Genomic DNA, 12,500 nt, shown 5'->3' on the forward strand with positions numbered 1-12,500 from the left:
GACTAGGGCGTTTTAAGCATGCCCGTCAGTTTCAGCCACGGACATGCTCCAACTGGTAGTTTATGTTCTCAATCTTTTACAATTTTTCTTTCCCACCAATATGTTAGAAAGCTCTCATTTTAGCATTTGACGCTTTTAAATTAAATGTTGACAATAGGCGCCAAAAACAAAAGAAAATACGACTGCGGTTCACCTCCGTCTCTAAAAAAAAACACGTCTATCCTTAAAGCTCTCTAATAAGATTCAGGACCGATATTTGATAATTGCATTCCTGTCCAGTTCTCTTTGGTTTGTAAAATATTTGTAAATATGTCGGGCAAATAAAATCAACCTTTCGGATAAACAATTCGGTCAAGTTATACAATTATGTTAAACGCTTAATATAACTCGGGAAGATGCTTTTGACACTTGGAGACAGGGCCTCGCGTCCACACTGAAGAATTGCCTACTCATTTGAATAGCTACCTTAAATCATTGTCAGTAATTCAACGTAATTTTAAGATAGAGCTTTTTAGACGTACCTTAATTCTTACCTTGTAATCTTTATGCTTTAGTTTCTATTTCTTTCCAGTGGGACTCTCTTTGTCTTTCTCGTATGTGACGTTTCCGAATTTTATATACATTATCATTTCACTTTTTATGTCTGTCTCAGTTTTATCCTTGTAAAACGCAATTAATCAACGTGTTTCGAAATTTGTTTGTAATTAATTATCAATTATTATTTTCAGGACTTATTATAGAAGATATTCTCCCTACTCCGGCTACCCAGCGGATACTAGGATGCTGTGGAGAATTGAGTACGTACTCAGCTCAGGAGCATTAATACCCAGTCCCATCTGGGGATTTCAAACCCGGGCCTTCCCGGATTTTAAAGTGGAGAAGGTCCTGGTACCTTCAAACGCCTTCTCGGGACTAACGTTCGAAGTGTCGTGGATCGTTAGGAATATTGGCAAGGTGGGAAATGCACTGGTTACGTGGTACGACTCAGTGTATATAGGAAAGAGCACAAATTTTCGTTCAGCAAGGTTTGTTTCGAAAACAGAATTGATATTATTCTTAGATATAGCAATCTTTGGATTATTGTGGACGGTAGGGATTATTTCTGATATTACTTCAGTCTAAATGATGCTATTGAATTATTTCAAGGGGGGGGGGGGGCGTTTCTCGAAAGCCCCAGAAACTTTTCGGGCCCGCAAAGGCATTTGTGTTTAATCAATATCTAACAACAGAGAAACAACAGAGAAGTGCACACGCCTGAAACTTCTTGTGTGGAGGGAACCTCTGTTCAAATTAAAAATATGTTAATAAAACAGCTTTGTAATCATAAGGCTTGAAATTTTGCTATGGCTTTCCGGGTGCGAATGCTTTTCGGTACCTTCGAGAAATGGGTCCCTGGGACCCGTTTCTCGAAAGTCCCGAAAAGCCATTTGTGAAACAGCCAACCGCTTGTTTTGGAAAGCCGATCTTTTAACATGTTTTCAAGGTAACAAAAAGAAAAATGACTGTGAAGTTTGATGACGACTTAAATCCTCTCCCAAATATGGCCCGTAATGTTTCGGGACTTTCGAGAAACGGGCCCCAGGACCGGAAACTGAAGGTGATTCCCTAGAAGTAACACTTTCTAGCTTGCGTAGTCTAGGGGTGGTAAGGTTTCGGTCACGAGAAAAAGGGTAAGTGAACATTTTTTGGAGTAATTTTTTTACCTGACGTTAATTTTTTTTCTTACTCATTCAGTGGAAAGGCATTGAACTATGAACTAATTTAATCTAATAAAAAAGATACCTTACGGTAGTTGTTCAAGAGAAAACAAGCATTTATTTCGCTGTCGAGCTTAGCTTGAGGGAAATCTCTTACGTTGTGTAGGTGCACGCGCTCATTTGCGCGCGCTAATGACGCGAAAATCGTGCGCAGTAGGGATGCACAATGCAATAGAGAGCTTAAGGTGATTCCCTAGTATTGGACTGCGCATCCTGTTCTGCGCATAACAGCGTTGGGCTTATTCGTATTCAGGCATAGCTAAAAGGATTTATGCTGAAATTTCACTGTTCAGTTCTGTTTTCTTTGTCTCACAAGTCTCGAGGGAGATTTCTAAATGAAACATGGTAAAAATTTAATCATAAAGACTCGTAGCCATGCGTGAATATTGATTGATATATCGAACGTGGCCAAAAACATTTCAAAATGGCGACCTTTCAGTTTCAGTGTAATTACTTGGAAATGATATGTTGCCTTACACCAAGGTATGAAAAAATACGAATAAATAGCAAGAAAAAATAAGTTACAAACAGAAAATTTATCGCTGCTATAGCCTCGAAGCTAGGTGCCTAAAGGCATTGACAGATGAGGTGCTTGCTACAAAGGCAGGCAGGCTATTCCATTCGGGTATGGTTCTTGGGAAAAAAGGAGAATTTATAAGTGTCTGTGCGGGGAGAAACAATGTTAAGCTTTTGAGGATGATTACGGCGGGTTGCAGTTGTACAATAGCTTAAGTGGTCGTTGAAGTTAATAGGAATTAGGTTATTAACTATTTTAAACATCATACATAGGGGGTCGCGCTTTCTGACGCTGGATAGTTCAGACCAGCCAAGTTCCTTAATTAGGGCAGTAACACTGACGTGATGCAAATAGTTCTTGAATGCAAAGCGAGCAGCACGTCTCTGAACCATTTCAAGCTGATTGATGTTTATTTGGGTGTACACTGGAAGCATATGATTTCGTGCGGGAAAGCTCGCTAGAAAGAAGAGTGGCCGTTTTTAGAGCACAGCAGTAAAGAGCAAAACGGAAAATTTTGAAGACTCTCGCAAAAAAAAGTCGAGTAATAGCTTTGCTGATGCGAAAGTATCATAAGCCACTTCGGAAAATACCATAATACTCTTTGTTTGTCCCCCCATTTTTGCATAAGCATCGTTTCCAGTTTCTTTTGGGACTTACAATGGTCCCAAGAGAAAATAAAAAAGGTGGCGTAAGCAAAATTTGGGGGGACAAACAAAGAGTATTATGGTATTTTCCGAAGTGGCCTATTTCAGTCCGAGAGTGAAAGTGAAACCGCGCTATCGGGGAGACATGTTGTCGAGGGGTCAAGGCCGGTTTGCTTTCTGTTGTCTCCAAAACGAGGTTGGTGACCTATCTTTTTTTTGGCATAATTTTATTCTCTTACTCCTCGTCTTTGTGCTGTAAAAACTTACGTCCGACAAAAAAGTTACATGGAAAAAAGTATTCGCAGCCATCATTCGTGGACACAAAATTGTCTCCTTGAGATGACGCACCCGAGGAATATTTGTGGTCAGTGCCTTTTCATGATGTGCCATAAAACAAACATTAAATTATTCCTTTTGAACGATACAATACACCTGCTTTGTTATTTCAAGAATTAAGTCAAAGCTGTTCTTCATGTTCCTGCGAAACGTAGCGTGAACCGATCGAACCTGACTTGTCCTTGCTAGGTGAAGTCGGAATGATTAAATGAGTAACTTGAGCAAGCTATATCTCCCAAACGAGCTTGGTGACCAATTTTTTCATTTGCACATTTTGAGTCACCACAATGTAGGGAACAATCGAGAAAAGTTTAAAGAAAGTCTTACGACAACTTCTATTACTAAGGAATCACCTTAAGCACGCGAAGTTTTTGTCAACACGGACGGCGACCGGAAGTGATTTTGCAAAGAAAGTAACGTCACACATCCTAGACGTCAAGTCACAAACCTCAGAGCTGGCTATTTGGCGTCCGTGGTGGAAAACAAAAACACGAGAAGGTAAGTTCATTTTGGGTGCAATAACTCTATTTTATTGGTTGATTTTTGTTGTTTTCCTGCTAATGCTGGACAATCAACTTTTTAATTTCCATTATTTATGAAAGAAACTCTTCTTTGTCGGTTCTACCCGCTGATGAACAACAGCGCTGCAGACGCAAACCTAGAGTAAGTCTCTTTTGAAAAATATTTGTTTTCCTTGATATATCCTTTTGTATGTGCTTGTGTTTTTCTCTGTGGTCTTAAATTTTAATGCGCAACAATGCTAAGACAACGTTTCCAGATCGCGCAGAATGCCTATTGTTCTCCGGACATTTACTTCCAGAGCAATAAAAATTATAGATCAGTAAAATTAGCGGCCAAGAATGACTCAAATGGTTCTCATTGGTCAAATATTTCGCGCTCTTTTTCCCTTGGCGAATTCTGCTTTGCTCATTAAATTGTCAGGGCGGAGCTAAGAAACAAAGGACGTTTCAAGTTATTGTTTTCGATATTGTTCCTCGATATCATACTTTGAGAATGCATTACAAGCCGACTTTCACAAACAGTTCAAATTTGCATTTACCATTTCAGAGCTCGCAAAATGCCTGTTTTAGGATTTCGCATTTACTGGAAAAAGCGCTCGGCCTCTTGTTCAAAACAATCATAACCAAAAAGTCCGTTATTTTCCGGCACAGTTTCTTACGTGCAATCGACAGACTGAAATTTGTCAAGAGAAATGAATCAACTCGAATCAATGTTTAACAGAGCGAAACAATCGAGAAAAAAGAACTTTCTTGCTCAATGTTTGGAAACGAGTTTCGGTTCACAAAAACAAACCTTTTCAATCCCTCGCCACTCAAGATGGCCGCCGTGTGATTAAGGCCTGAGGCAATCAGCAGTAAGCTTCATTTAAGTTTGTTACGTTGCTCGTGCGTGAATGTAAAGTGATTGTATCTTTTAGCGCGTTTCTGCTTTGCATTTCTGTCAATGAAATGCGGGTAAGTATAACATTTAAAAGGCTTCGTTTCGCTTTTCAATGAATGAATATAAATGAATCGAAATGAATAAGAGGCTGACGGATCTTGGTTGCGAGAAGGTTCCCGATGCGTTTTGTAACTCGTGTGTAACTCCTTGGTTGTTAAATTAAAGTGAAGGAATTCTTGCTCTGACAAGATATCCTCGACGAAGCTTTTGGGGTAGCCTCGATCTAAAAGGCGAGTTAAGAATTGTAACTTTTTTAACTCAAAGGATTCTTTAACTGAGTTTGTTCTTAGTAAGCAACAAATGTGGTGCCTTCACAGGCATTCGTACCTACGAAAACTTAAATGTCGATTTTTAAATAAAGTGAATAGACTTGTTTCGCCTGAATCTTGAGTAGCTTATGATCGAAAAAGCTAGCGCGCGCGTGCCTTTTCTTTGTTGCGAAAGAAAGAGAAGCTTTAACTAGAACATTTTGCAAAGAAACGTGAAAAAGCTGCAAGCTATGGCACCGTGTTAAAGAACAACAAGATTACTTTTGCTTGGGTATGCTAATTTGGGTAGTCGGATCTACATGGAACGCCATTGGCGCTTTTCGATCCTGCGGCCTTCCTTTGTTCCATGATTTGTCATTATAAAATCCATTGTAACCTAGCTGAGAGTGACAGACGAAAAGACCATGAAGAAACGTTCTCGCCCGCCTCAAGGATTTTACAAGTCCATTGAGACGCCTTCGATTCCCCGTGACCGTAAATGTGAAAGAAAACCCGAGTAAAACAGCTGATCCTCATGGCAATCTTAAAATTCGCGGTAGATGTGAATAGTTTTTTCATGCAGAGTGGTTTTCAACAATAGGCATTGTTTCATTTGACAGGCATTGTTATTCATGTTTGGGCTGAAAACAATAGCTCGCCAGCTCTAAACGCGCCATTTTCGAATGAAACTACGACTAATAATTTTCAAACTGAAAAACAGAAAGGTTCCTCGTGACCAATTTTCGCAATTAAAACGGATTCTTTTCAAGGACAAACTCATCTGCCATTTGCCGTGCGTGAAAGTCTAGTAGGTATGTTAGTTTTCCCAAAATTGCTCTCCAAAATTACTGTCTATACGAAAATTTGCAAAATTTTCCGTACATTCAAGTGGAAAAACAGAAAACTTCTACTTCCTCGATTTCATTCTTTTTTGGTGCAAATTGTAGACTAATCCTTGATTTTCAAGAAGCCGTGCGTGAACCTTGAAGTTATCATTTCAGAGACTCGGGAAAGTGAATTTTGTGAACCCTAGTTGCCTAGTTTCGACCCATTCTTCTCTAATTTATGGCTCTTCAGAGCACGATCGCATTCGAATTTGCCGCTTCAGTGATTATGAATTATTCATGATGTCCAGACATTCTGCGCCGGGCAAGACCATGTTGAATTTTTTGAAATTTTAATGACTGTCAAATTTAATTTCTTTTTTGGAATGCTTCATTTTTTTTGTCATTTGCTTTCCTTTACAGAAATGTATCAAATGGATTGGACAAATCAGCTAACACTGGCACATCTGAACCTTGCTTTACATTCAGGATTATTCTGGATTGAGAATTTCTAGCCGTGTTCTCTTCCGATTAAATAATAAGTTCATCCTCTGACATCAATCTTTGATCGTATCTCTGCAAAAAGCATATCTCTTGTCTTCCTTAAAGAAGTCATGATTCAGTATTAAGAAAGAAGACAAAGAATCAAAACTGCTGTACAATTAACTAGCGATGCCGTAAAATCACTGACGCGACATGCTTAACGCAAACAAGTCAAGTCACAGACTTGGCGTTCGTGTTGACAAAAACGTCTCGTGCTTAAGCTCAGTTTCTAATACTGAGGAATAACCTTTAGGTTTTTATCGGCGGACAGTCGGCGAGTTCAAAAACTGATCAATGTCAAGAGTGAGCAGTCTGGTATCATTTAAATCCAACCCAGTTACTGATCTCTAAATCAGACGATATCAATAAACACTATTTCTTCACAGTTCTTTTTTATGTCCTTTGGACGTAGAGTGTAAACAGTCTGAACAGCTGCGCGCGCTTCCAATTCTGAATATTATCATTTTGTATCTTCTTTAAAAGATATAACGCAGTGGTCAATGCTGAAGTTTAAGAGTGAGGCCCCGTTCACACTACGCCGCAGAAATTTGAAAACGCCGGCCTTTTTACCTCTGCGGTTAGACCTACCGTCCACACCAATCTGTCACGAAAACGGAGCTTTTCGAACACGTTCTTCAAACCGGAGGAACGTCGAAAAATTAGTGTGGGCGGAAAAAAATGGAAAACGATCACTTCGCGATAACCATGATATTCCCCTGCCCGGGCTATCCTCAAATACAAATCCAGAATGAATGGTGATTTCAAATTTCTCCTGCGTTGTGTAGACGAGATATAATTTGATGCGCTTTCGGAGTTTAAGCGCTGTTTTTAAATTTCTCCGGCGTAGTGTAGAGGAGGCCTTGAACATGACTTTGGCGGGGAAAAGAACATGATATGTATTTTAATTTCCTATCACAAACTGAACCTGTTTATTTTTACCAGGTTTGCAACATCTGTGCCACACAGAGAGATTCTCTTTCAAAATGATGCCTATACTGCTAAGGGAACAGTTCAACTTCGAGTAAACGAGTTCGGGGTGTTTTATGTTTTCTTAGACATTGACAGATACAACAGGGTAAGTGTTCATTAAAATCCTCCTCATTTTCGTGAAAGTCCTAAAAGAGGAGTGCGTAATGATTTCGATGTTTTGCAGATAAGCGACATCGACCGTTCTAATAACATGTTGTTGGCTGACGGTCCAGTTCAAGTATCTCTCACCCCGCCTCCGAACCTCAAAGTCGAGAAGATTGTGTTTCCGAGTCCATCTTTCTCAGGTGAGGAACTAAATTTAATGCCAGTAGCCCTCTCGTTGTTCCGTCATTGCAAATCTGGGACGTCATGGGTAAGTTAGGGAGGCTGAAAAAAGTGCTTTCTTTAACACCTACCAAATACGGATATATCATGTATAAAGAAAAACAAATTAATGTGACCTGAAAAATACCCCACGTCCATACAAGATCAGAAAAGGTTCACGTTACATTTCAATCCCGGCAAAATACCTCTCACTGCAAAACTCCACCTGCCCTCCCCCATCCCAAAATAGAAATCGATAACTACATATAGAGGTGTGACAAATCTCGAAAACCTCCTTTACCACATCTATTTTTCGAAATAACGTGGTCCTGGTAAAGGAAGGTCTACCTCAGTGGCCCATGCAGCCGGAGCTTACCTCCGGTTTCTATATTATGAAGCGACTAACAGTGTTTCTACGACCCCCTGGATGGGATGTTAGGTAATCGATCGCAGGGTTATTCCCAGCATTAAATTCGCAGGCTCCCATTTCAACACCTGGGTGGAGAGAGACACTGTGAAAGTTAAGTGTCTTGCCCAAGAACACAACACAATGACCCTGGCCAGGGCTAGAACCCAGGCCGCACTGGAGTCGAGTGCGCTAACTATGAGGCCACCGCTCCTCCACAGCGTGTCCTGATGTAAATTTATCTCGTACTTTCCCAAATAAGGCACATCGATCAACATAGCCTGGACCGTAAAGAATTATGGGATGGGTGTGACTGCGCACCGTTCGTGGTATGACAGAGTGTACCTGTCCAAGGATGACAAACGAGGTTGGTATATACCTGACGATTTCTACATCATCACTTAGGTTAATAAAACATTTCGAATAGGGCGGTTTTCAATTGAGTGTCGGAAGTAATTGGTGAATTACTTTGCCTTTGCACTACTTCACTCAGTGATTGGTTCAAAGTTCTCGCGCCACTTTTTCATCCAATCAGAAGTGAAACCAAAACCAATCGTGGCTCGCGCGTGCACATTTTCCTGCGCTTTGTGTTGGCTACGTGTAATTACTTCGAGTTTTGATTGGTTTACTGCATTGTCTCCCTCCTTTTAGATTGGCCAAAGTAATTACTTTGGTTTTGGTTATACGACACTCATTTGAAAACCGCTCTAGTGTATTTCCATAAGTAATCACTAAACTCGTAAACCATAAACGCCCGATCTCAGCTGTTACATTTCTAAACTGTCGATTAAAATAAAACCATTTCCAAATCTCAGGATTATTCACCGTGCCCATTAGCACAAGCCTTTGGAAGAATAAAGCGTAAGCCCGACTTTTATTGGAACTAATTTACTAGAGCTCTCTGTAAGACCAACAATTACAATAAATGCAGAGTTAACTGTTTACGAATATCGCTATTTTTTCATTTTGTTAATGTCTTTCGTTGATCTGCAAATGTAGAAAAAAGACCGATTGTCGGACGTGATAGATCTAGAAGTAATATATCGAACATAAGAGACAGTGTTTCATCGGGATGTCCAAACACCGAGAAGAGAGTTGAAAATACGACGCGCAGCGGAGTATTTTTGACCAAATTCGAGGTGTTTCAGTAGCCGATCAAACACTGTCTTGAGTGTTTGATGTATCTTCTCAATCTAAACAAAATCTAAGTAGTAAACGGAGAAGAAAAATCGTCAAAATCTATGCTAATTAAGGCCGGGTATCCAAACTTCCTTTGCGGTTGTGATTTTCTTTGTTTTAACGTGATGGATTATTAAGTTGGAGAACAAACTAACAAATCTCGCTTTTATCTGGTTAGACTGGTCTGATTGGCGTCTCGCTACGTTTTACCATCATGGCTTGCTGGCGGTTGGTGCAAGCTACAACCGAATGCAACCTGTCACGCTACCTAACGCAATCTTTGGTAATTTCTCCATCTTGGTAACAACAGACCTTTATAACGATGTATACGAGCATAATAACGAGGACGACAATCTCAAAGCTCAGGTAATTTTATCTACAACGTGTAAAGTTTTTCCCCGCCTGGCTCTTCCCGCTTTCTGTTCTTTTCGATACAAACTGAGGGTGTAATTAAATGTCCTCTGAAAGTGAAAAACTAGCAGTTCGAGGTCTATTGGAGTGGAATTGTGTAATGTCGCGAACAGCTTCCGATCTGATAACCCATTTCTGCTTGCCTGACTGCCTGCTTGCTTGCTTACTTACTTCCTTAACTGAACCTGACGTAACGGTCAAATCATTAGAAAGGTCATCTATCTATAATAGTCAGGATTTTCGTACCAACGGTGTGCTGACAAGGAATTTTGTTTTTCTTTTCTTTTCTTTTTTTTTTCGTTCATAGGAGTTCAAAATTTTGTTAAGCCCTCCCCCCGATCTTGTAGTGAGTTCAATCACAACTCTGAAGAGTTATTACTCGGGAGACTCAATGAAAGTTCAGTTTATTGTCTCAAACGAAGGACTCGGACAGCCGTTTCATCATTGGTGGAGAGACCGCGTGGTGAGTAAGCAATATCATGCAATCTTTGACTCGAACAACTGGTCAAAATTGCTTAAAACAAAAATCCTTTCAATTTCTTATTCAGATATATCGACTGACGCCTCAATTTTTACATTCTTTTTTCAGACCATCACTCACATTCAATCGATGAACACGAAAGTTCTCGGCAGAACCAGTTTTTCCGGATTGTTGCCTCCGTTGTCGACGTATACAAGGACTGTGTATCACGCGGTACCTCCTAGTTGGCCAACTGGGCAATACAACATCACTGTTTACACAGACTATTACAACGACGTTTTTGAGTTTACCTTTAATGATAACAACGAGAAAACAGTACAGGTGAATGTCACGCAACGACTGCCCGATCTCACAGTGACGCATGTCAACGCTTCTACTACCGCTGACACCGTGCAGGCGTACGTTAGGGTGTCTTTTTCAGTAAAGAACATTGAAGCGGGAGATACAAAGGAGGCGCCTTGGTATGACACAGTCTATGTCTCACCGCAAGTTAATTTTATAGAAAGGGATGCACTGTGGCTGGGAGATTTCCCTCACAGGGTCAACCTGGCTTCAGGGAAAGAGTATAATATGGATACCGGACTGATCAGAGTCAGCAGGGATGTGTTTGGGGAGCGGTACGTTCACGTTAGAACAAACGCGTATGGAACAGTCACTGAACAAAACGTAAAGAGCAACATCAGAGCTTCTGGAAATGTGACTCTCCCACTAGTTCTACCAGATTTAGTTGTGACAAACTTCACTCTGGTGTCTGCCAACGAACCCTTGATTAGCGATTCCCAAGTCTTGTTGAACTGGACAGTTGAAAATAAAGGGACAGGAAGCACTCTACTCAAATCCTGGCATGACACGGTTTATCTGTCAAGTTCCCCAACTATTGAAAACAACTCGACTATGTTAACTACAGTTTTTTTCGAATCACTAGCTCCGGGGAGGAGGTACAACCACGTTTCACTTGTCAAGTTACCGTTAAACATTACTGGAACAAATTACCTTGTTTTAAAAGTCAACGAAGGCGGTTCTCTCGTTGAAAAGGGCGCAAAGACAAACAACTTAGCCTGGACGCGCGTAAAAATTTTGCCTGCACCCTTGCCAGACTTAGCTGTCGTCGATACATCTTTTGTTTTTGAAGAAAAACGTCGTTTTCTGACAGTGTATTGGTCTGTAGCAAACACTGGTAGCTGGATGCGCAAGAGTGCTTTTTGGCTGGATAGAGTGATTATCTCGCCGTCAAGAGGCGCCATCGATGGCAAAGATGCGCGTGTTTTAGCGTCTGAAAGTGTGACTGCTAAATTAGATGAACAACAAGAGTATGGACTATCCGTGGCGTTGCAGATTGATAACAGCATCAGAGGAAAGTTTTACGTGCACGCGGTTACAAACGCAAATAAGAGCTTGTCTGAAGTTCCAGGCGTTTTGAATAACGTCGGCGTGGCAAGGCAATTTCTTTTTGTTCCCCCTCCCCATGTGGCTAAGTTGATCTTGACTATTATTTCAAGTTTTCCCTCTCAGATCACTTTAGGAACTCCTTTCCCTATCGCGTTTCGTGTGCAGAATGTCGACTTTGTAACAACGAAGAAAACCTCGTGGACTGATGCGCTTTATTCTTATGGAAGAAAAGGCGCAAACAGAACAGAGGTCATGGAGAAAGGGACAAAGTTAAAAGAGTTTCCTCACATTGGCGCATTAGCAGCTCAATCTTTTTACGAAGTAAGATCAAATGTCTCCATTCCACATGGATTTGGTCCTTCAGCTTTCATCTACGGCTTTGCAGATATCCATAGTCCCTATTCACCACCAGACATAGATATCGCTAACAATGTCACACAACTTAATGTTACGCAACATAATGTCACACAACCTACAGTGAGGCCGACAGAACCGACCGGCATCATTCTTACCGAAGGTCTCTTACCAGATCTGCAAGGATCGCTGGGAAGCACAAAAGTGGAAACTCGTGGTGGCCAGCCATTAAATGTGTCTTTAAACGTAACGAACAAAGGAGAATTCTCTGCGCAGGGCGCATGGTACAATGCTTTGTACCTCAGTCAAGACCTACTGTTCGATCCATTTGACCTGCGACTTGCCACTGTAAGAGCAACTTATCTTTCCGTGAACGACACGTTGTCGTTGAGCGCCGAGGTTTTCATTCCGTTTGACACTCTTGATTCGGAGTATTACCTGTTGTTGGTGGTGGACAGTAAAAATACTATCTGGGAAAGCGATGAACAGAACAACGAGGCTTCCCTGCTAATTAAGATCAACAAGACATTCAGGAGCGACTTAGCTGTAGTATCTGTTTCCTCATCCAGTGCTCAGTTCTATTATGGTGAAGGTAAGCTTTTGAGTAAGCTAAAGCTAACGATGTCCAGTGGAACCCCACCTTGCGGCCACCTCTGT

General features: G+C 40.9%; 1 protein-coding gene across 2 annotated transcripts in view; it reads left to right on the forward strand.

The window, feature by feature from the left end:
• The window catches only part of LOC138026381 (uncharacterized), a 102,107-nt gene that overhangs the window by 35,962 nt on the left and 53,645 nt on the right, over positions 1-12,500 (forward strand). For both annotated transcript variants that reach the window (XM_068873720.1, XM_068873721.1), the window contains exons 14-20: positions 729-1,025; positions 7,273-7,405; positions 7,484-7,604; positions 8,292-8,396; positions 9,387-9,574; positions 9,927-10,082; positions 10,209-12,435. In XM_068873720.1, the coding sequence (XP_068729821.1) occupies positions 729-1,025; positions 7,273-7,405; positions 7,484-7,604; positions 8,292-8,396; positions 9,387-9,574; positions 9,927-10,082; positions 10,209-12,435 (3,227 nt within the window). The remainder of the gene's footprint in view (positions 1-728; positions 1,026-7,272; positions 7,406-7,483; positions 7,605-8,291; positions 8,397-9,386; positions 9,575-9,926; positions 10,083-10,208; positions 12,436-12,500) is intronic.

The sequence above is a fragment of the Montipora capricornis genome, chromosome 12, assembly GCF_036669925.1.
Source record: "Montipora capricornis isolate CH-2021 chromosome 12, ASM3666992v2, whole genome shotgun sequence".
Lineage (NCBI taxonomy): Eukaryota > Metazoa > Cnidaria > Anthozoa > Scleractinia > Acroporidae > Montipora > Montipora capricornis.